Source organism: Lygodium microphyllum, chromosome 3 (assembly GCF_053477565.2).
Source record: "Lygodium microphyllum isolate KBCC chromosome 3, Lygodium_microphyllum_v1.1.10, whole genome shotgun sequence".
In the NCBI taxonomy this organism is placed as follows: Eukaryota; Viridiplantae; Streptophyta; class Polypodiopsida; order Schizaeales; family Lygodiaceae; genus Lygodium; species Lygodium microphyllum.
Genome location: NC_141137.1, coordinates 71,028,133 through 71,051,439, shown reverse-complemented (window position 1 = coordinate 71,051,439; position 23,307 = coordinate 71,028,133). Strand labels below are relative to the sequence as shown.

Below are 23,307 nucleotides of genomic sequence, written 5' to 3'. Positions count from 1 at the left end.
GTTTTTGTGTAGAAGTGGCTTGCCAAGTATGAGGTTGCTAAATTTGAACAAGAGGTAGTGAGGCGAGGGTTCCAATGTAGTACACATCAATGACTTATTTAATACCTTGAGAGCCCATAGGAACTTACATGGTTAGAGATACTAACTATTACACAAGTGAATTAGGTTCCAAGATTAAAGCTTGGACTCATAAACACGATCTTGTGTATGCGGACAATGACACTTGATTGAAAGGACAAAAGTACTATGTCATTTTTTTGAAATGACACGCAAGTACAATGCTTTATAGTTGCAAGTTTCCTAGATTCTTTCATTTCCCTTGCCCACTGCTCCATACAAAGGGGCATACAAATGGGTGCGATTTCCACATTCTCAACACTCTAGGGGATGCAACCCAAAGGTAAGCATGCTCTTTCACCTTCATTATGTTTGTGAATGAGTGATAAATGTCATTGCCATGAATTCATAGTGTGAGGTTTACAGTGTGCCATAGTTGCATGGGTGATATTTGGGGTAGAGTGCATCAACAAACTGTGCTTGATGATAGATTGCGGTATCACGAAGACATTTAAGCAGGAAAGTCGATAGTGAGCCATACGAAGTGTGATTTCAGTGGACTATCGCACTTTTCCATTATCAAATTCGATATGCAATGGTTCAAAGTTGTTTTAGAAGGAGTAGGGGCAATCATTTGGTAAAGGATGTTTGGATTCTCAGAACTAGATTCTAAGACGAAGTGGAATGATCTCCAAGAGACATTTATCTTGTTGAAACATAGCAAGTAGGTGAGAGTTCTTCTCTAAAAATAGCCTCAAAGGTCATGAAGACCGCTTGATGATAATCAATTTTTGATTGTTCCATACATGTGATCTTCTAATCTAACTTACAATAACCTCATTGGTGGTATGTTGTCCTTACGATTCCTTGGGTAGCTTATGAGGGAAGTAATGTCCCCAACATGGAGGAGAAGGGAGTCCAAAAAGTAGAGGAAAAAGGCTTGCAAATTGTTCTAATGGTTAAAATTCCATGTTGTGAATGAAAAATGGCAATTTCAAAACATATTTTGCAAATCTTGACAAGAGTTTGTTTTTTTATAATCATATCAAGTACTTGGGACATATAGTTTCTATTATGGATCCAAAGAAAGTTCAATCTATTAAAGACATATTCACCTTCTCCTAAAATCAACATCTTCATACTTATGAATATCCTACTAACAAGATAAATTTTAAGATTTTGTGAGCAAGAAAGGAAAAATTAAGTGTCTAAAGGGATGTTTTATGCCTTACTTTGGAGAGTTTCAACCAATAAGCTTGATACTTGTGGACAGAATTTCTAAATTTATGCATGTGCCTCCATGCGTGTCTTCTGCAAGGAGGAGGAAATTGTTAAGCATGTCTTCTAGGACTACTGAGAGGTTCAGGCTATTTGTAGGAGTATTAAGAAAGCTACGGATACATTCCACCTACATCTTGTGTTGGGTTGGAAACATGTACTCTCAAGTGATTGAGGCAATCTCAATGAGGTCTTTGAGAAGATGTGGAACATTGTTAGGGGCATCACCTTGCTACCCCTTTTGGCGCCTTGGCAATAGCATTGTTTTGGCAAACTTAGAACCTTTTATGTGTCTTATAGTAGCTTGTGTAACATGCTTATTGTTTGCTTATTATAATGGCTAAGAAGGATGAGGCCTTGATACTTGTTGTTGCTAAGCTCTTTAGAGGGTTGATATGATGCTTGTATCCCCTTTTTGATGGTGATGTAAATACTACAACCTTTTAAATATAAACTATTTTCGCATTGGAAAAAAAAGGAACGTTTTAAACTTATAGTCTCATCTATAGCGAAGCATCTTAACCATTAGGCCAACATTATATAATTTGATGTAAACACTACTTTTATATTTTTTATTCTTATGTATTCATTTTTTTTGATGATCGTGCCTATTTTCTTGATGGTTCTGGTTTCCTTGGCCATCTTGTTTACTTATGCAATGGGATGCTTTGATCAATGATCATGACTCATCCAAAAATTGCACCTCATTCTCAAGCTGATTACACACTAAGCTATGGATGACCATTTTGTAATAAAGGAGATGTCAATTGGACAACATGTTACGTTTTTATAGGTCACGAGATTCACAAATGTTAGACACCTTTGGGCGAGGATCTCCCCTATCTTGAAAGTTGTCCATGGCCAACAAACTACATGACAACTTATTTACATTAAAAATAGCAATTGAATCCTCGCCAATAGCCATGAATCAAAGCCTTAAAACTACGAGACCGCCCTTCTTTTCGTGTGCGACTTGGCCGCAGTTTAATGTGCAAATTGCACATTGCCCCAGCCATCCGGGGCAGTGTGTAACCAACATTGCCCGATGCTCTGATTCCAACAAGAATTTGAAAGGAATTGAAATCCTGGAAGGACTACTTGGTAGATGGCATTGACTTGGCTTTCATTGGGGCCCCTCGAACTCCGTCTGGAAAAGGTCTTTCTGACTCGTCTCTGGTAAGATGTGCGCCAGGACGTCAACCCAATTCAGCTCGTACGCGGCTGTGATGCCTCCAGGCTCCGACATACCCACTCTCGGAGAAGAGGGGAGGATCCTTTCAAAATTACATGAGATGGAGAGGAGAAGAAGCAGCAGCAGCAGCAGCAGAGAAGGATCCTTTCAAAATTAAATAGATAGAAGAAGGAGCAGCAGTAGATAAAGTACAACATTAACCCTCCCTCCCCCTCTCGTCCTCTCTGTGAAGGAACAGGAGGCAAGGAAGAAGAAGAAAGGAGGAGTTTTTAACCCTTTCTGAATCAAAACCAGGAAAAGGAGAAGAGGAGCAGAGCAAAATAATACCAGCAGGAACAGAAGCAGAGAAATGTGAGATAATATGGTTCAACAGACTCTCTCTGTCAATCGCATTTCATCGGTAGAAGAAGAAGAAGAAGGCGGGAGAAATATCGGCGCGTAAATCTACTACTGGGCTGCCTAGGCTTTGTTGCCCGAGACAGAAAATATTTTGTTCCTTTTGTCCTTTTTTGTCAGGCTTTGTTTTTCTCCTATCTTTTAAAGGTTTTAAGGAAAGGGAAGTTGGAACTCCAAAAACCCTGAGATTGATGCCACCATAACCATCATTCATCATTCACACATATGGGCACCCGCCATCCATTCGATTTCAAATTTGCATTCGCGGCCTGCTTCCTCTGCTTTTTCCCGTTAGTTCTCTTCTTGGGTTGTTGCCCCTTGACAGGCACAGAGGCTGGAGAGCACCTCTTCTCATCACGCCTGAAGCTCTGCAGCTACCGTCTCTTTCCTTTACTTTCGAGTAAATCAAATTCAAACAGGGTACTCGTGTCCCATTGGCATGCTTCTTATAATTCAGAGACCAGCGCTCTTGCGGTGCTCTTGGATGTAGATAAACGCGATGGCACACCTGATGGTTCAGTGGACTCACTGAATGCTCACACAGTTTTGACAGCTTATGGAGAGGTAATTCATACGGAAAAGCTGCAGGATTCTCAATTGGTATCTGTTCATAACCCTGACGCACATGATGCTCAGAGAGGCCGAGACTCACTGGTGCGCTCTCACTTGTATCTCGAGAAGCATCAGATCACACGAAGAGGTGTTTTGACCGAAGTTTCAGATTCAAAAGAACAGTTTAGCTTGCATGCAGATCCTTCTCTTCTATCTTTTAATCCAAATGAAGAACAGAAAGATGCACAGGAAATTCAGCAGACCACTGTTCTCCCTTTCCAGGCATGCTGCTATTAAGCTTTGATTTTTGTGACAAATTTTAACACCTTCTAATCCCTTATCTGAAATGCTGATTCAGTTGCAGGAATGGCCTTTGACACAGCAGTCGGGACATGAGTTCAGAGAATCGAAGGAAGTTGATGAAGGTAAGGAATGGGGAAGAGAACAACGGCAGAGTCCTCAATTCCATCACAGGTACTTGGATCTCACACCCTGGTTGGATAAGATACTTCCCCCCCCTGCTCCAGAAGCATCGGTTCCGGCTAGCATGGATTCTCCTGCACCCGCTGCACAATCTACAGTAATTGCATCAACTCAACCAGCGTCAACAAACTTCAAGACAGTAGTAACAGCTGTGTTGGTTACCGCAGTGGCAACCTCCCTTCTTGCTGTCATTGCCTTCTTTCTGTATCAAAAGCTCAGGACTGCATTGAAAAAATCAAAAGAACATCCACACAGCTTGAACTCTGACAACCCTCTACTAGATACATACATCAGGAGCCACTTGTGGAAAATTCAGACAGATCTCAGCAAGCCAGGCAGTGCTGTAATCAAGCAGGAGAATTTATTATCCCGTCCTGTAATTTCACAGCAGAACACTAATGATGCTTTAATTAAGCAGGAGAATGTTGTATCCTGTCCTGTAATTTCACAGCAGAACATTAATGATGCAGGAAGTAAAATTGTGATGGCACAAGGACGTTTGGAACTTGGCAGTCCAGAGTGGATGGGTCCAGTAGGTTTCCGTACAGCCTCTATAAGCAAGGCCCAGAAGATTCGTCCTGTTTCTAAAGGCAAGGAGTCTCCTAAACCAGTGCCAGGTTCAAATACAACCGTGTCAATGCCTGCATTATCCCAGCATGTGCAGGTTACTTCCCTTCACCCTCTTCCTCCTCCCAAACATATGCCGACTGCTACTAGCAGTCCTGTCAGAACAGAGAACGATGCTTCAACCTTTGAAGGGTTTTGGCCATCTGTCAAGCAGCACGTTATGGCAGTAGATCAGAAGCATGCTGCTACACATAGCATCCCTGCTTCACAGAGTTTGTTGCAAGCAAGACGAAATTCACCTGCTTTAGCAATCCCCAAAGCAGAGTTAATGCCTGAGGCAGCCATTGAACTTTCTGTCCCACATAAGTCATCTCCAAAGGCATCACAGTCATTATTAACCAGAGTTCCTACATTTTTGGAACACTCAGATGTCAAACTAAGGGTCTCAGAGAAAATGTCCTCTAGATTGATGAGCTCTTCAGGGACACCTTTCACATTTGCAGAAACATTGCCCTCGCATGTGCCTTCAACAGCTCTAGCAGCTGAATTTGCACCTCCAGACATAATTTCCCAAAGACCTGTTTTGTCACCCAATCGTTTAACTCAGTCATTCTCTGGTGCATCGACAGCTCAGTCGCTCATCTCCCAGCTGTCACCAGCCTTATGTGGACAGAATGCAACTCCTGCTTTCTTTGCTTTCACTCCACAGTCTGTCCGACCTCTACCTCTTCCTCCTGCACTTGTATCAGCAGCAATTGTTAAGGCTCAAGAAGAACCAGCTTTAGCTACTACCAGGGTGTCTGCTTCAGTACCTGTCAAGTCTGTTGTTACTGCTTTGACCAGTGAGGCATCGGAGGCTTGGGAAAAGTCGCTCTGTTCTGTTGTTGAGACAGTGCCTTCAATTCCAGTAAAATCAGTTGCTGCAGCTTTTGACAGCCATGTGAGTGGTGGAGGAATGACATACTCAGCTTCACAATCTTCCAAGGGGTTTTTAGCAGTCAATACAAACCCTTTTCTGGATGCTGGAAAGACCTGCAATCAACTAACAGCTGCTGAATCAGTTTCTTCACTCTCTGCTCCACTTGCCCTGTCTTCAATTCATGCACAGGATGCTTTTGAAGCTGGTAGTCCTAGTGGTAGCTCTACCAGTCATTTGACCTCAAGTAGTAGTACATCTGCACATCAGCGGATTTGGTCACCTCATGGATTGAGCTCAGAAGGTTCTCTATCCACTAATTCAAAGGGCTCATCACCACCAACCGTGTCTGCTGCTGGTGTGAAGGTTGCCCCTGCTTCAGCTACGATGGGGCCTCCACCATCCTCACCATCACCACCACCATTGCTGCGTCCACCTCCACTGCCACCGCCACCGCCACCGCCACCGCCACCAGCACTGCAAACATCATTGCCACCACCAGCTGTCAGTGTAAAGGGCCCTCCAGCAGCAGCAGCAGCAGCAGCACCACCACCACCGCCACTGCCACCAGCATTACAACCATCACCACCGACAGCTGCCAGTGTAAAGGGCCCGCCACCACTGCCACCATTACCTGTTAACAGGATTGCACCACCAGCTCCACCAGCTTTACCAGTTGTGGCTCCACATGGACCTCCTCCTCTGCCTCCTGGAAAGGGTCCACCACCACCTCCTGCTCCACTCGCTCCTCCTAGTCATTCTGCCTCTGGAGCTCGGCCTCCTCTTTCAAAACCTCCTCAAGTACCAAATGGTAGCCAGCCTAGCGATCAATCAAAACTCAAGCCTTTGCATTGGGATAAAATTCGAGCAGACCCCTCACAGTCAATGGTGTGGGATAAGCTGAAAACAGGTTCTTTTGAGTGAGTATTTAGTCTTCTTGTGTCTTTCTTGTTATTCTATTTACAAAGGGATCGCCACTGTGATTTTATAACTATGCACACTTTATTACAAGCATGTAATTGTGGATACTTGCAAGGCGATGGCTCACATTTATGTTCTGAAATCAGAAGGACATGAGTCCGCTGTAAGATGTAAATAATTTCTTGTTGAAACGTTCCTAAATTGGTTGGACATGCAGATCAAAGTTTACATGCTATGGAACAGGAGTAGGAATAGGTCTAAATTGGCCACTTTATCTTTCTTATTAAGGTTCACTTAAAGTGTTAGACTTCTTCACCCCTCCCTTGGAGGATTCAAAACCATCCAATCCCTTAGAGGATTCAAACCATCCAATCCTGCGTGCTAATTTTAAGGGTGGTTTTACAAGGTCAGTCTGATATACATGTTCAGAAGGGCTTCATCACATGAAGATTCACTTTGAGGTTCATCTGTTTTCTCAGCATATAGTCTTTGTAGCCCTTCCCCTGTTTCCAGAAAGGAATATCAGTATATGCTGCTTTGAGGAGCTATTAAACTTGAGCTGGTGCAAAAAGCTCAAAATTTAACTTCAAAAAAATCATTTCCTACTAAGAATTTGCATGGAAGGTCTCATTTGCATATTTGTTGGATTCACGTAAGTGTTGTTATGCAGGTTGAATGAAAATGAAGTTGCAGCTCTCTTTGGGTATACTCGAAGTACAGCAGTGAAGAGGCAAAGTACAGAGTCCCCTTTGCCACCAAAGAAAAAAGGAATTCTGGATTCAAAGAAAGCACAGAATATTGCTATCCAACTCCGTGCTTTACACATAACGACACAAGATGTCTGTGATGCCTTGTTGGAAGGTTAGCCTTGCTCTAGTTCGATTGTGGGTTTGATTTAATGTTTTTAATTCATTGGTTACTGTGCTAGATGGTCTTTCAGAGTGAAAGAGTGCTTTCCTTCACTTATTTGATCCTTTTTTGAGCATTGAATGGGTGCGCCATTTGTGGAGGCCTGTACATTTCTTTTTTTTTGTGGAAAAACTTGTAAAAGCTGTGGTTTTGCGTATGTCTTATCTCTATTTCCAGTCCATATATGGGCTTACAGTCCTTGGCAACACGTACCTGACACAGATAGTTCTCTCAGCTAGACAAATTCCTTTTGAGCATAGGCAACACATTTTTTTTCTTTCAGGTCATGTTCAACACTCAGTGTGCTCTGCATTTGGCATATTTATGGGAACCTTCACATGTGCCTGCAACATCCCTGACTATTGTTGAGCATTCTTTGATCAGTCACTTTTGTCATGCCTACTTGTGGTCTCTAACTGCAGTTCTGAGGCCTTCTTTTGATGAATTTACTTAACCTTTCCAAGCATAAAGAAAGCAAAAACTTGTGGTTGCAAAGGTTTGGCCAAACAGCATTGGTTGCATCTTATCTCTATGTTTAGAGTAACTTTACCAACCATCTACTTTGACTCAGAATCATAGGGGACAGCCTACTTGAGGCCTTGGGAGGATGAATAAATACCTTCCCTGGTTTATCGGTTACCTGGTGGCATCCCTTGCTTGGCTATCCCCTAGTTTTCTCTCCATTTCATCCTCCTCTACCTCTCATCCTCTTGGTTGCCCTTCTCTTACTTTTTGCTTTTCCTTCTCCCTTTCCTTTGGCAAATCATACTTGTTGGGTTAGTGAAAGTCTCCTAGGTTAATTTTGTTTAATTGGCCACATAGTTTACACTAGTTGACCTTGCTTACAGCAGCATGTTTCCTTGTAGCTAGGATCCCCACATAAAAACTCTATTAGTAGACATAACAAAGCCTAATCTTAGACTTGGTTGTGGCAATGAGGCCTGATTTAGTTTTTATTAGCCTCGACTTATTGGATAGGTTCTACATGACTCATGGCAGCATGTTCAGTTGTGGATAGGATCACCATATACCCCTCTTAGTAGGGGGAACAACGGCATAGTTTGGATTCGATTGTACCACTAAGCATAGGGTGGACAACAAACCTAGATCCTTTTATTTCTTCTTTTGGGAAAAAAAGTGCTCTTAGCAGTTTTGAGGTCCATAAGGGTAGATGATTGCATGTGGGGCTCCTATTGATGGTAGGTTGTAGTCAATCAGCCATTAATAGCAGGGACGTATTACATTGTAGTCAAATTTGTTGATGAAACTTTGCAATTTCTCTCTCCAACTTCCTCTTTATTCTCTTAGTCAATTCACAACTTACCTCAATAGATCTCAATCAAATTCGGTCCTAGTAGGGTGTAATTGAAGAATTTTTGTTTCTAGACCTTAATTTACAATAGAAAATTAGGGTTTACATTCCACCTTGGGATGAGTGCTCAAAATTCACGACCTAGTATTTGAATTTCAACAGTTGAAATTTGGGGATTTTAGAGAATTTCAAGAGGCCAGCCAATCAACACAAAGTTTGGGTAGAATTGGTCTTCCAAGGAGAAAATTGAAGGCCAAATCTCTAAGCAAACCAAAGAGCAAATTGGTTCGAAGGCTTGTTGGTTGCTATGGACAATGAGATGTATTTAAGATTGAGTTGGATTTGAGTGTACTTTAATCCTTAGCAATACAAGTTAAAGAAATACTACAAGGGGTATCAATTTTGGGGCTAATCGAATGTGGAATGTCCAAGATTAAGTGGTAAAGTGTGTAGTTTCAGATTTGTGTATCTAATGCTTAGAGTAATTCGAGTTAAATCAGGTTATTACCACCCTTGCTAAGAAGGAAGGTTGTTTTTAGTGGCGCTCTATTATTAGCAGGAGGGGAATTAGAGCTTGCAATATCCTCAACAACATTTGTTTTTGTTGTTTTTGTTGCACTTGTAGCCTTTGAGACATCACTAGGATGTCTTTCAATTCCATGGATATTGTTCCAAAGCCCCTTTGCAACGAATTCATGATGCATCATATAAGCTTGTAGTAATAATTGTTTCCATCCAACTTGTCCTCAACAACCAACGTATGGAAAATTCTCTATTGCTAGCTATGGCCATTGATTGTACTTGATGCAAAAGTTACATGTATAGAGGAAAATATGCATACTAACAACTTGTGCTATGTAATAACACAATTTAAAGAAGACTACAAGAGCTCTTATATGCAAAATTGAACATTGTCGAAAATTTTGCAAAAAAAGACAAAATAGCTTGCATGATATTGATAGTAGTGCAAATGGAGATTGAAATGAACTTGAATGAAAAATCTAATGATGCCAAGCCCTTGTGGGTTGTCTTAGGGTATGTGTTGATCTATAATACTTGTCAAATCTTGTCCCAATCAAAGGAAATCAAGCAGAGGGTGTTGATGACTTTGCCTAAGAGGTTGAAGCTTGCTTTGATACTAATTGTTGGATTTAGGGTCGTAAGAATACAAGTACATAACTAGAAGAAGAAGCTTGAGAGCACACAACTCAAAGTATATTAAGAGGTATTATTAGAGAAGATTTCCAAGACTTAGTGTGCCCTAGTGTGAATAGACATATATACAAGGTTGAGGGGAAAAAACCTCCTAAAGAGGAAAAAAGGTATCCCGTTAAGACATGGTCATCAATAGATAATAAACACAATCGTATGACAAAGCATAAAATGATAAGAGAACTCTGTAGGGTTAGGGTAAGTCATAGTCAATGAACATCGAAGATGAATGAAAAACAATGAGCAAGTACAATACTCATGCATTATATACATTGTGCAAGGTGAATATAAAATCTTAAACTCTCGTGTCTCTAGGATCGGGGGAGAGAGTAAACTAGAGAGTGTCAAATACAATAGATTTGATAGCGTGGTAGGGTGTATGGATTGAATGATTAATAAATATAGGTAGATTCAATGATGTTAGCGGCAAGCAACAACAAAGTGGTAAATGTAGGCTAGAAATGATGTACAACAATTATAGCTTGTTTAATGTGGAAAGTAAGTTGGAAACAATCGCCAACAGTTGTAGAAGGTTTGGATTATGCAAGTGCGAGTTGGTGGACAATATCTCTAAGTGAGATGTCCTTTGAAGATAGGGTGTGGATAGCAAAGATAGGATGTTAACAATATGCAAGCAAGGAGGAGTTAAGAATTCCCTTCAAGTATCTGAGCACCCGTATCCCAGCTTTCCAATGACTTTCTCATGGTTTATTTGAGAACCCGCTCAAAACATCAATAGTAAAGCTGATATTTGGCATGGTGTTACACTAGTAGATGAGGTTGCCAACCAACCTCTTGTACCTCCCAATGTTTGTTAGTGTTGATGTATCCTTAATGGATAACTTCATATTGATCTCCATAGGTGTAGCTATCTCTTTACACTCAGTCATGCTTGCTAAATGCTTTTAAGATTTTTTCCCATGCATACTTTTTTGAGAGATGAAGATTTTGCCAAGATTTCAATCCCCAAACAATAGTGCAACAAGCCCAAGTCTGTCATTTCAAACTTAGAGCTCAAAGTCTGTCGGGTTTTATCTTGAGCTGCATAATGGTTAGTCAAGTGTTTTCACTACTTAGATGCAAGGTCAAAATGTTGTTATCTATGAGTGGAATTCAAGAAGTAGCCCATGAATTAACTCAATGATGGTTGAGGCATTACATGCCATTCTATGAATGGACAACCTCAGGTGCAACAAGGTGAGGGTTTGGTTAGGGTTTCAACCACCTTTACAATGCTCCACAAGTTTTATGAGTGTAACACATATCTCATTAGATTTGACCAAGTGGTATAGTTAGACTCATTAAAGTAAGTCTCGCCAATAAATGCATTCTTGATTGATAAGGGTAAAGAACTATGAGGTGTTGAGAAAGAGAGATTAGGCGGAATAGAATTGCGGCTAGGATGGGTAGGTAGAACTGGGATGAGGGTTTCCTTAAGGTGTTGATTGAGAAGGCACTAGAACTTGATAACCTTGAACAACTATTGGTTGGGGCATTGGAATATAATTGGACGTTTGCTAGGTATAGCCATGTAGACAAATTGTAGTACCAATTATTAGAGTGTAGTGAATGTGGAAGTGTATGGACACGACTGAAAGATAATGAACACGAGAGAAGAGGGAAAGAGAAAAGAGATAGTAGAACATGGAAATTTGTAGTACATGAATGCTGAAATGAAGAAGATAGATGCACAAATGGGCTGTTGAAGTATCTTTGTGAGTTGATCTCTTTGTCCACTTGAAAAATGACAAGTAAAGTGGACTGGTTGGAGGTTGGCTATAAATAGCATAAAAATAGGCGAAAAATAATTAGATCAACCAATTAAATTTGGTTGATGAGTTGCTAAAATAGCCAATTGTACACTAAAAAATGCAAAAAAATTGTGATCAATCCTTGATGTGCCATGTGGGACTATTGCTTGTCCACTACACGTCCAACTTATCCGCAATAAGGTGCTTATACTTGTTGATTGTTGGAAAATACCTAGAATGATAGGCAATGCGTAATTGTGTTCGAGAGAATTAGCTAGGTAACAATAGCTTCACAATGTCAATCTAGGGGATAAATAAATCTCTAATACCCCCTCCCAAATCTTGGGTGTGGCATTAGGCTAAGGGATTTGGAGTGTTATCGAAGAACTACTTGAGGAAGTATCTTCATAAACAAATATGTCAAATTGTCCTTTGTCTTGTAATATATCAAAGCAATGGTCTCATCCAAGATCTTCTCCTAAATGAAATGATACTATATCTCAATGTGCTTCAACCTAGCATGAAACAAAGGGTTTTGTGTCAAAGCAATGAAACTCTCATTGTTGTAATGAAGTGTTGTGGGATTTGTTTGCCAGGTAGCCAAACTATCCAAGTAACCTCTAAAGCCACGATATCTCACATGTGGTAGAGGATGCTGCTTCATACTTTGCCTTTGTAGAAGAAAGAGCAATTGTGGGCTTCTTCTTGCTACTCCATGAGATAACACTTGGATCCAAAGTGAAGCAATACCTTGTCGTTGATCTTCTATGGTTAACATTTTCGGCCCAATTTGGATCTGCCTAGCTTTGAAGAACCAAAGGTGAATCTCTAGAATGTGTTCGATAATGAATATCAAGATCTGGGGTTTTCCTCAAGAACCAAAAAATCCTCATAATAGCCTATCAATGAGTCAACTTGTGTTCACTCATGAACCTTGCAAGCAAACCTATAGGAAAACACAAATCAATGAACCAGCTTGGGTTCACTCGTGAACCTTATAAGCAAACCTACAGGAAAACACAAATCAATTTGAGTGTTAAGGAGCCATATCAACGATCCAATCAATTGTTTATAGTACGTAGCATTTGCCACCGGTGAATTTGCATGGATTATAGTCTTTTGATTCAGATCCATAGGAGTAGGAATAGCCTTATATCCCTCCATCTCGAAGCTAGTCTAAAGCTCTTTCACGTATTGTTGTTGGGAGATGAAAATGCCTTCGGAGTCTGCCAAATCTCATGACCTAGAAAGAAGTAGAGAAGGCTTATATTTGTCATCTCGAACATCTTGCATAGTATCTTCTTTGTTTGCTTAACCTGTTGGATATAGCCTCCTATCAAGATGAGATCATTTACATAAAGTACGAATAATATGTACCCTCCAATTGAGGTGTGGATATATAATTGGGATCCTAACTTCCTTGGATGGAGCAAGAGAGCAAGAGAGCAAGAGAGCAATAGGGAGTGTTAATATCCTAATTTCCTTGGATGGAGCAAGAGAGCAATAGGGAGAGATCGTATGAGGGAACTCTAACAGTCACAATGTGTGACTAGCCTTTTCTTGTTCAAATATTACTGAAAGAATAATGCATGAGAGCATTGAAATAATTATTAAATTAATTTTTAGTATGTAAAGATTGAAAATTAATATTTAAATATGGATGATGTTGGAAAAACCATTTGGGAAGAGCCTAGGCCAGCAAAGCCTAAGTTGAGCTATCAACAAAAACTACACCCCGCTACTCACAAGCTGCCTCGACTCGCTCCAAGTTGTGCCCGTAAGGCCTCAAAAGCATATAGTAGTGTGACACCCATAGCTCTAACCAAGCCAGTCGCAAGAGGCCAAGCCACAACCTCCTGAGCAACCCAAGCTACAACAATCACCTGCTAAACTATCTAGTTCCATCAAGCCCCAACAACCACCAATCAGCCTTAGATGCTCTTATGAGCGGAGATCAATTCTAACCTTGGCCACAAAATTAGCAGAGAATACGAGGGATGACTTGGTTGCTTGCCTTAGATGATGCTTGGATGAAACCTTTATGACACTTGCAATTTATCACATCTTGATGTGAAGTTTGCATTCTTAAATGGTGATTTAAAAGAGGAGATCTATGTTGAGCAGCCTCCTAGCTTTTCTCATCAAATGGACAAGTGTACAGGTTAAAGAAGGCTCTTTATGGCCTCAAACAGGCTCCATGTGCTTGGGACAAGAAGATTGACTTGTTTCTCCAAGGGAAGTTGGGGTATTGACGTTTCGCTTTCAATCCCCAGTTGTATATCCACACCTCGGTTGGAGGGCACGTTTTGTTCGTGTTTTATGTGGATGATATTATTTTGACAGGTGACTACGCCCAGAAGATCAAGGAGACACTACACAAGGTGTTCGAGATGATGGATATAGACCTTCTTCGTTTCTTTTTAGGCCATGAGATTTACTAGATTTCGAGGGGAATTTTCATCTTTCAGAAGCAGTATGTGTAAGAGCTTTTGGTCATGTTTGAGATGGAGGGATGTAGGGCCATTTCTACTCTTATGTATACGAATTGGAAGCCTATAGCTTATGTAGATTCTTCGGGAGTAGATGTTACCTGCTACAAGCAGTTGATTGGGTCCTTGATTTGGCTTTTTAACTCTCGGGTTGATTTGTGCTTTCTTGTGGATTTGTTGGCCGGGTTCATGAGTGAACCCAAGATGATACATTGGAAGGTTGCTATGAGGATTTTGTGGTTCCTGAGGGCCCCTCTCGATCTTGGTATTCATTATTGAGCAGACACTCGATATTTCTCTTTGGTTCTTCAGATTGGGTTGGAGATGTTAACCATTAGAGATCAACAATAAGATTTTGGTTTACTTTGGTTGCATGTGTTATCTTGTGTACTAGCAAGAAGTAACTCATTGTTGCTCTTTGTTGCACAAAGATGGAGTATAGTGTCACCAAATTGATCGCTTATTACGCATTCTCTATTTAATAAATTCATGTCAATAAATTAATGACTCACTTTTCTTTAAGTGTTGATGATGATCTAGCATGGCCATGAGACCATTTAGAGGCCAATATTCTTAGTGCATCACTTAATGGGGTGATCTGAGCACTGTGATGGGGATATCTGGTACAAACAATACAAGTTATGAAGGGGAAAAGAAGTGTCTATCAAGTGTAAGAGTGTACACAAGAGCCAAGGAGTTACACATAAATGAAGATGGGCTAAGTTCTAAGAAGAGGAAGTGCATTAGCATTGTGTATATGTCAAGGTTTAAGGTCTTTTCTTTCATTACGAAAGACAAGAGAGGTAATTCTCTCACTAAGAAAGATAAGAGACGTGATTCTCTGGAAGTGAGGAGAGAAGTAAATTTCTCTTTCTAAGGTCTAAAAAGACACAAGCTTTTGTGTGGAAGTCAATCTTAAGGTTGAGGCCCAAGGGAATTTAATGAACTCTCCTTGCATGGATCACAAGTTAAGAGTACAGTTTAAGAAGCTGTTCTTTCTAAAAAAAACATGGTGAATCCATTTTTAAAATATCTCGCAATAAAAATACAATCTCTAAAAATGGGCCTCGTGGATTATCAGAAACAACAAGATTTACAACTTTTGTGTTGGACGTTTTTTTATCCAAACAACGCACAGAGAGATATCTCAAAATTAGTGCTTCAGAGTAGGTTCTAGAACAACAACATCTTGCATAAAGATCAACTCAAGTTTCTCTCCAAGAAGAAAAGCTCTTGAAAGCCTATAAAAGAGGAGGCTCTCCTTGGGTGTGGGAGAGGAAAAGAAAGCATCACTTTGCATGCATCCAAGAGAAGAAGAGAAGGTGCAAGTGTTGCAGAAGCTTTGTTGGAATCAAGTGCTGCGGAAGCTTTGTTGAATCAAGTTTCAAGAGGAGAAGAGAAAGTGCAAGTGCTGCGGAAACTTTGCTGAAATCAAGTTCCAAGAGGACAAGAGAAGATGTAAGTGTTGTGGAAGCTTTGTTGAAATCAAGCGCCAAGAGGAGAGCCTTACATATATTGTGTAGGAGAGGAGACTCAAGAAGGATCCAAAGGTGCCAACTTCCAAGTTGTTCAAGTGTTAGCCGGATGTATACCGTGCAAGGAACCGTGATCTTGTTTCCAAGATCTATAAGTAAGAACTGGCTTATGTGTAACGGAGGAGCTTGCTCCTCGTTAATAATATAACTCCACAAGGGGGGGATTGGCCTATCTTCTAATCCCTAGTGTGTTGCCAATTTCTCTACCTCTCTCTCTCTATATATCTTTCTTTTTTCTCATCTATTCTCTCTCTGTGCCAACATAATATTCGCCATATATATTTTAAGTATATAAGAAAGTCGAGCGTGTATCTTGGATCTTATAACAGTGGTATCAAAGCAGGTCTCTTTGCTTTTTTCAAAGTAAAGGCGATCCTTGCAAGAAGAAGGTAAAGATGGCAACTGATGAAGTGCTTACAAGTGAGCAATTACAAGCTTAATCGACAGAGTATTGTAGCTTGTTGGAAATTTCCGAAGTACGTCAATTGATTGATAGCTTAAGGGCAAGGGAAGAAGCTACTTATGAAGGACCGAATCCTCCAAAAGATGATGATACTGGAAGAAACACCATTGCACCAATTGATGGTGAAGGTGCAAAGCATCCAATTGTTGAGAAGCTTCTTAGAAGGAATGACTCTTCGGTTAAGAAGAGTAAAAAGACCTCACCTCGAGTGAGGTGGATAAGGATGGAGTCATCTCCCTCAGCAACTAGCTACTCCCTTGATTACTCAAGTTCCTCCTCCTTCTCATTAACTTCTAGTTCCTACTCCCTGGATTCTAAGTCTCATACAATCCGCTGCAAACGGACAAAGAGGGACCATAAGAGGAGCAAGCTTAAGAAGACTAAGACTTTCAAGCTTGGGGATAAGGACATAAAGTTTGATTCTTACTCCGGTAAGAGAGATCTTGCTAAGGCGTTAACCTTTGTTAGGCAATTTGAAGTTGCTTTTTCTGATGGTAATTTCTCAGAAAAGTCTAAGCTAAGACATGTAGACATGCACTTGAAAGACATCGCTATCAATTGGTGGTTGACTCTCATTTTGGAGGGAAGGAAACCCACAACTTGGAAAAAGTTCAAGAAGAAGTTCAATGCTCAGTTCTTGCCTCTTGATTTTGAGAATGATGTCAATAAGGAGTGGGATTGGCTAGGCCAGAAAGAGCATGAGAAGGTCACTACTTATGTGGACAAGTTTTTGTTTACTCTTCTGATGAAGAGAAGAAAAGGAAGTTTTAAGTTGGTCTACTCCGTTATTTACATAGAACCATGAAGGTGTATCCACATGAAACCTTATCTCGCATGATGGAGTTTGCCATCATAGCCGAAAGTTTGCATACACTTGGTACATCTTGAAAGTTGGAGATCAGTTCTTATAGAGCTTGGCAAAAGCAGCTCTATGATCAACCAAGAGATAGGACTACGAAGAAGACCTACCTTTACCCATGACCAATATTCAAAGCCAGAGAGTAACAAGAAAAAGCACAAGTATCTCTCACCCTCTGAGATACAAAAGTACAAAGAGGAAGGAAGGCGCTTTCTTTGTAGTGAGTTAGGCATATGAAGCCTGATTGTCCTCACAAAAGGAAGCAAATGTAGTTAAAGATCCTTCTTTGCTATCCTCAAATTCTATTCCAGATGTGCAAGCTAACACTCATTCAGATGAGAAGAAAAGACAACTCTTAAAGGGTTGGGGGACCCTCAACAATCAACGAGTTTTGATACTCTTTGATCCAAGTTCCACATATAATTTTGTGTCGACGGATATTGTTGAACGGCTACAAATTTCATCAGATCGATTGGGAATACCAATTGGATTAGGTTCGGCATTTGAAGGACTTACAACCAATTCTACTCCTATCCAAGGGAAGTTGAATCTTAGAATTGGGGATTATTGTGACCAAGAATCTTTCCTACTTGCACCCATTGGTAATTGTGATGTTATCTTAGGCATGCCTTGGCATTATAAGATTAAACCTCTTCTCGATTTTGTTAAGAAGACCCTTGCATTTCAATTCAAGGGTCGGAACATAGTATGCATTGTTGATGCTGGAGATTGGCCTGTGCCAATGGTTAGTCATGTTAGCATTTCTAAAGAAATGAAGAAAGCTATTTTTGTGTATATGATTTTTGTGAGAGAGTCAAAAGAAGCTAATGATTCAAGGGCACTTGATACCTCTAATGAACACACAATATCAACTAATGCTTCTAAGTTTCAGACTTTAAAAGAACCCATCTCTTTAATTGATCAAGCCAGATATGATTTTGTTAAACAATATGAAAATTGTTTTAGTGATTCACTCCTAAGAGAGTTATCTTCTAAGCACCCGAAAGATCACACAATTGATCTTATTCCAGGCAGTTCACCACCTAACCAATCTCCTTACCGAGTAAGTGCAAGTCAGTAAGAGGAGATTCTAAAACAAGTAAACGAACCCTTGGAAAAAGGGTTAGTTCAACTTAGCTCTTCTCCATATTGCTCTCCAATCTTGTTCAAAAGAAAGATGGTTTTTTCTCTATGTACATAGACTACAGATCTTTGAACAAGATCACAATCAAGAATCGTTTTCCTATTCCAAGGATAGATGATATCTTGGATAAGTTGCAAGGGGCTAGTATCTTTAGTCATGTTGATCTCAAGAGCGGCTATCATCAAATACGGATAGCACTTGAAGATGTTCATAAGACAGCTTTTCGTATAACATTTGGACTATACAAGTTTCTAGTCATGCCATTTGGTTTGACTAATGCATTCGCCACATTTAATTGAATGATGGAGAGAATTTTCAAACCTCACTTAAAGTTCACAGGTGTCTTTTTTAATGACATTTTAATATTTTCACGGTCTGAAAAAGAGCATAGAAAACATCTATCTATTGTTTTTTAAGAGCTTCGCAAGCATAGACTATAAGTCAATGAAGAGTGAATTTTTCCTTTTGGAAATTCATTACTTGGGCCATGTTGTTTCTCACAATTTGGTGAGAATGGATCTTGAGAAGATTCGAGCCATTATTGAATGGCCTATACCTACTTCGATACATGAAGTTAGAAGTTTCTTGGTTCTATGTTCATACTACAGGAGGTTCATATGAGATTTTGCATATGTTGCATCTCCTCTACATGACCTTACTAAGAAGCGAATGCCTTTTCACTGGGGATCAAGGCAACTACAAGCCTTGGAAAGAATTAAGTTTCTTGTGACTTAAGAACCAGTTTTCATAGTTCCGGATCTTCAAAAACCTTTTGAAGTTCACTGCGATGCTTTTGGAGATTACATTGGAGCTGTGCTTAACCAAGCGCATCATGCAGTAGCATTTGAGAGTTGATGCCTCAAGAATCATGAGCTACATGCTTCAATATATGAGAAAGAGCTTATGGCAGTGGTACATGCTCTTCAAGTATGAAAACACTACTTGGTGCAGATTTTGTTATTAAAACAGATCATCAAAGTCTAAGATATTTCCTCACTTAGAAGAAGCTCTCAGAGAAACAGATGCGTTGGGTAAATTTCTTATCTATGTTTTATTTTCAAATCCTTCATACATCTGGAACTAAGAATGTGATTTTGCAGATGCTCTATCACGACGACCTCGAGTGAATGCAATCACAACTGTTTACCATAACGAGTTCATGGATTTACCCAAAATGTATGCAACTGATTTCAACTTCTCAACCATATGGGATCAACTTAACTTAGGTCAGTCAATTACACCTTACTCAATTCGAGATGGTTATTTGTATTATCATCAAGCAATTTGTATAGCATTACCATTGCGACACAAGGTAATGGATAAAGCACATGCATCTCCATATGTTGGACATAGGGATATTCTACCCACTACTCAAGCATTAGAAAGATATTTCTTTTGGTCCACTCTTAGAGCTGACATTGAAAGATATGTCTGCGAGTGCAAGATATATCAAAAAGTAAAGTATAATAGGCATAAACCACTTGGTCTACTGAAGCCATTACCTATTTTCAATGAGCCTTGGGAAAGTATAGTCATGGACTTTATCATAGAGCTTCCTCGCACACAAGCAGGTAACGATACAATCTGGACTATCATTGATAGATTCAGTAAGCAAGCTCACTTTATACCTGCGTGAAAGACAATCAAAGCCGATCATATGGCTAAGCTATTCATTGCTCATATTTTCAAACATCATGGCATGCCCAAGTCCATTATAAACGATCGAGATCTCCGCATGACCAGTCTCTTGTGGCAAGTTCTCTTCGAGAATCTCGGAACAAAGTTAAAGTTTTCCTCCTCTTATCATCTTCAAACGGATGGGCAGAGTGAAAGTGCTAATTCTATTGTTTTGGACCTTTTGAAATCCTATGTCTCTGATAATCAAAGAGAATGGGAAAAGTATTTGCCTTTAGTAGAGTTTGCATATAATAATACGGTGCACTCTAGTATTGGTAAGGCATCCTTTGAGATCATCTATTGTAAGCCTCATTTACCACCCATCTTTCTTACGAAGGATAAGATCTTTGTAGCAAATGAGTTTGTTAGAGATATTGATATAGCTTTCACTCAAGTAAAAGCTGCTATTCAAAGAACACAAGCGAAGCAGAAATGCGAAGCTGATAAGTATCGTCGTAAGTTAGATCTCAATTTGGGACAACATATTCTTCTTAAGTTTAAGAAGGCTCGCTTAAAGAAGCAGAAATGTCTAAAGGGTAAAGTGGTTAAGCATTCTAATCGCTATTATGGCCCTTTCAAGATCACAGATAAGATAAACAATGTGACTTTTTGTTTGGATCTACCAAGTCATTGAAACATTCATAATGCTTTCCATATAAGTTTGCTACGTCCCTATATTGAAGAACCTCCAATGGAACCAATCAAAGAAGATTTACTTGACATAGAAGAAAAAGAAGAGTTTCTTGTGCTTGAAAGAATTTTACACCATCAGGATAATACTCTAAGGTTAGGTAAGGTATTACGAAAGTATCTGGTTAAGTTTAAGAATTATCTCCCATTGGACGCTCAGTTTATGACTGACAGAGAACTACAAGACTTTTCAGATCTTCTTAAGGACTATGTATTCCCTTTACAGTTGAGGTCAACTGTTTAGAAGCCAAAGGGATGTCACTAAATTGATTGTTTATTATGCATTCTCTATTTAGTAAATTCATGTCAATAAATTAATGACTCACTTTTCTTTAAGTGTTGATGATGATCTAGCATGGCTATGAGACCATTTAGAGAACAATATTCCTAGTGTATCACTTAATGGGGTGATCAGAGCACTGTGACAGGGATATTTGGTACATGTAGTACAAGTTATGAAGGGGAAAAGAAGTGTCTGTCAAGTGTAAGAGTGTACACAAGAGCCAAGGAGTTACACATAAATGAAGATGGGTTAAGTCCTAAGAAGAGGAATGCATTAGCATTGTGTATATGTATTTATGTGTGCATTCGAGGACGCCTGGGAATGTTTACTTGTGTGTAATGAGCATTGCATTCATTTGGGGTCATTCTCTTCCTTACAAGTCAAGGTTTAAGGTCTTTTCTTTCATTAAGAAAGACAAGAGAGGTAATTCTCTCACTAAGAAAGACAAGAGACATGATCCTTTGGAAGTGAGGAGAGAAGTAATTTTCTCTTTCTAAGGTCTAAAAAGACACAAGCTTTTGTGTGGAAGTTAATCTTAAGGTTGAGGCCTAAGGCAATTTAATGAACTCTCCTTAAGGTGGTTGCATGGACCACAAGTTTTTAAAAAAAAAGACACGGTGAATCCATTTTTAAAAGATCTCGCGATAAAAGGACGATCTCTAAGAACGGGCCTCGTGGGTTATCAGAAACAACAAGATTTACAACTTTCGTGTTGGACGTTTTTTCATCCGAACAACGCACAACGAGATATCTCGAAATTAGTGCTTCAAAGTAGGTTCTAGAACAACCACATCTTGCATGAAGATCAACTCAAGTCTCTTTTCAAGAAGAGAAGCTCTTGAAAGCCTATAAAAGAGGAGGCTCTCCTTGGGTGTGGGAGAGGAAAAGAAAGCATCACTTTGCATGCATCCAAGAGGAGAAGAGAATGTGTAAGTGTTGCAGAAGCTTTGTTGAAATCAAGTGCTGCGGAAGCTCTGTTGAAATCAAGTTTCAAGAGGAGAAGAGAAAGTGCAAGTGTTGTGGAAGCTTTGTTGAAATCAAGTTTCAAGAGGACAAGAGAAGATGCAAGTGTTGCGGAAGCTTTGTTGAAATCAAGCACCAAGAGGAGAGTCCTACACATATTGTGTAGGAGAGAAGGAGACTCAAGAAGGATCCAAAGGTGTCAACTTCCAAGTTGTGCAAGTGTTAGTCGGTTGTATTCCGTGCAAGGAACCGTGATCTTGTTTCCAAGATCTATAAGTAAGAACTGGCTTATGTGTAACGGAGGAGCTTGCTTCTCGTCAATAATATAACTCCATAAGGGGGGGGATTGGTCCATCTTCCAATCCCTATTGTGTTGTCAATTTCTCTACCTCTCTTTCTCTCTCTCTCTATATATATATATATTCTCATCTATTCTCCCTCTATGCCAACATAATATTCGCCATATATATTTAAGTATATAAGAAAGTCGAGCGTGTATCTCGGATCTTATAACAATAGAGCGACATCTTCTACCACATGTGAGATAGTATGGCTTTGGAGGTTACTAGGAGAGCTTGGTTATACTCAGACAGGTCCTATGATACTTCATTGCGACAATGAGAGTTGCATTGCTTTGGCGCGAAACCTAGTGTTTCATGCTAGGTTGAAACACATTGAGATTTAATACCATTTCATTCGGGAGAATATCTTGGATAAGACAATTGATGTGGTTTACTGCAAGATAGAGGATAATCTTAGAGATTTGTTACAAAGGTGCTTCCTTAGCTTTTGCTATGACAACACTCTAGATCCTTGAGCCTTATGCTGCATCCAAGATGTTGGGGTAAAAGGCCCTTGGGTCTGCCCATGTACAATGACCGCCCATATTCTTGATTCATATATATATATGAAAGTGCAATAAGATTGTCATAACATTGTTGACAACACTTACATTGTGTGTGCTCTTTTGTCTCGTGTCTCTTGCATCCCTTTCAACTGGTATCAGAGCAGGTTCTTTGCGAGCGCTTCTCGGCCTTCCTCGGCATCTACACGAGGTATGAGAGCTTTCTTCTCACTCAGTTCTCAGCCATTCTTTGACATGAACAACAGGGTTTCATGAAGAGTCAGCTATAACTTCCATCATTGAAGCTTGTTCTCTTCACCTCTTGCTTGGAGTTGTCCTAGGCTTGTGTAGACCTATTGTAGGCCTTCATTGGGCTCTTGCTTAGCCCCTATTCACCCTGATTTGATCCCTTAAGTACAACATCATGCTCACGTTTTATTTGCGCCTGTTTGTAAAAATGTCTCAAAAATCACTCTTTTAGTCATATCTCGAGCATTCGGCGAACTCGATTCAGGCAAGGTAAGAGTCTAAGTTGGGATGGGGTACGCTCCAGACGTAATGGTGATGTTGGATTCGTCAAATTTTGATGACAAAATATTTTGCAACAGATTGGCTTATGTGATACTTCTAGTGTGTCTATTGGTACCGGATCACTTGTGGATGTTATGTCTCTTATGTGAGATGCATTTGGAGTTGATTTAGCTCAGCCATTGACTGTTTTGAACAGTCCCAGATCTATCCAAAACAAGACAGCTACATGTTACTTCAATTTTATGCTTACAGGTCTTGGCATTTGATGTCCGATTATGCTCGG

General features: G+C 39.9%; 1 protein-coding gene across 2 annotated transcripts in view; it reads left to right on the top strand.

Moving 5' to 3' along the window:
* Nucleotides 1–2,329: 2,329 nt before the first annotated feature.
* Nucleotides 2,330–23,307, top strand: part of LOC148038483 (uncharacterized) — a 33,251-nt gene continuing 12,273 nt past the window's right edge. Inside the window, exons 1-3 of one of the 2 annotated variants that reach the window (XM_087672620.1) lie at nucleotides 2,330–3,757; nucleotides 3,840–6,361; nucleotides 7,033–7,223. In XM_087672620.1, the coding sequence (XP_087528746.1) occupies nucleotides 3,149–3,757; nucleotides 3,840–6,361; nucleotides 7,033–7,223 (3,322 nt within the window). In that variant the 5' untranslated portion in view covers nucleotides 2,330–3,148. Of the gene's footprint in view, nucleotides 3,758–3,833; nucleotides 6,362–7,032; nucleotides 7,224–23,307 lie in introns of both variants that reach the window. The other variant, XM_087672611.1, reaches the window with a different exon arrangement.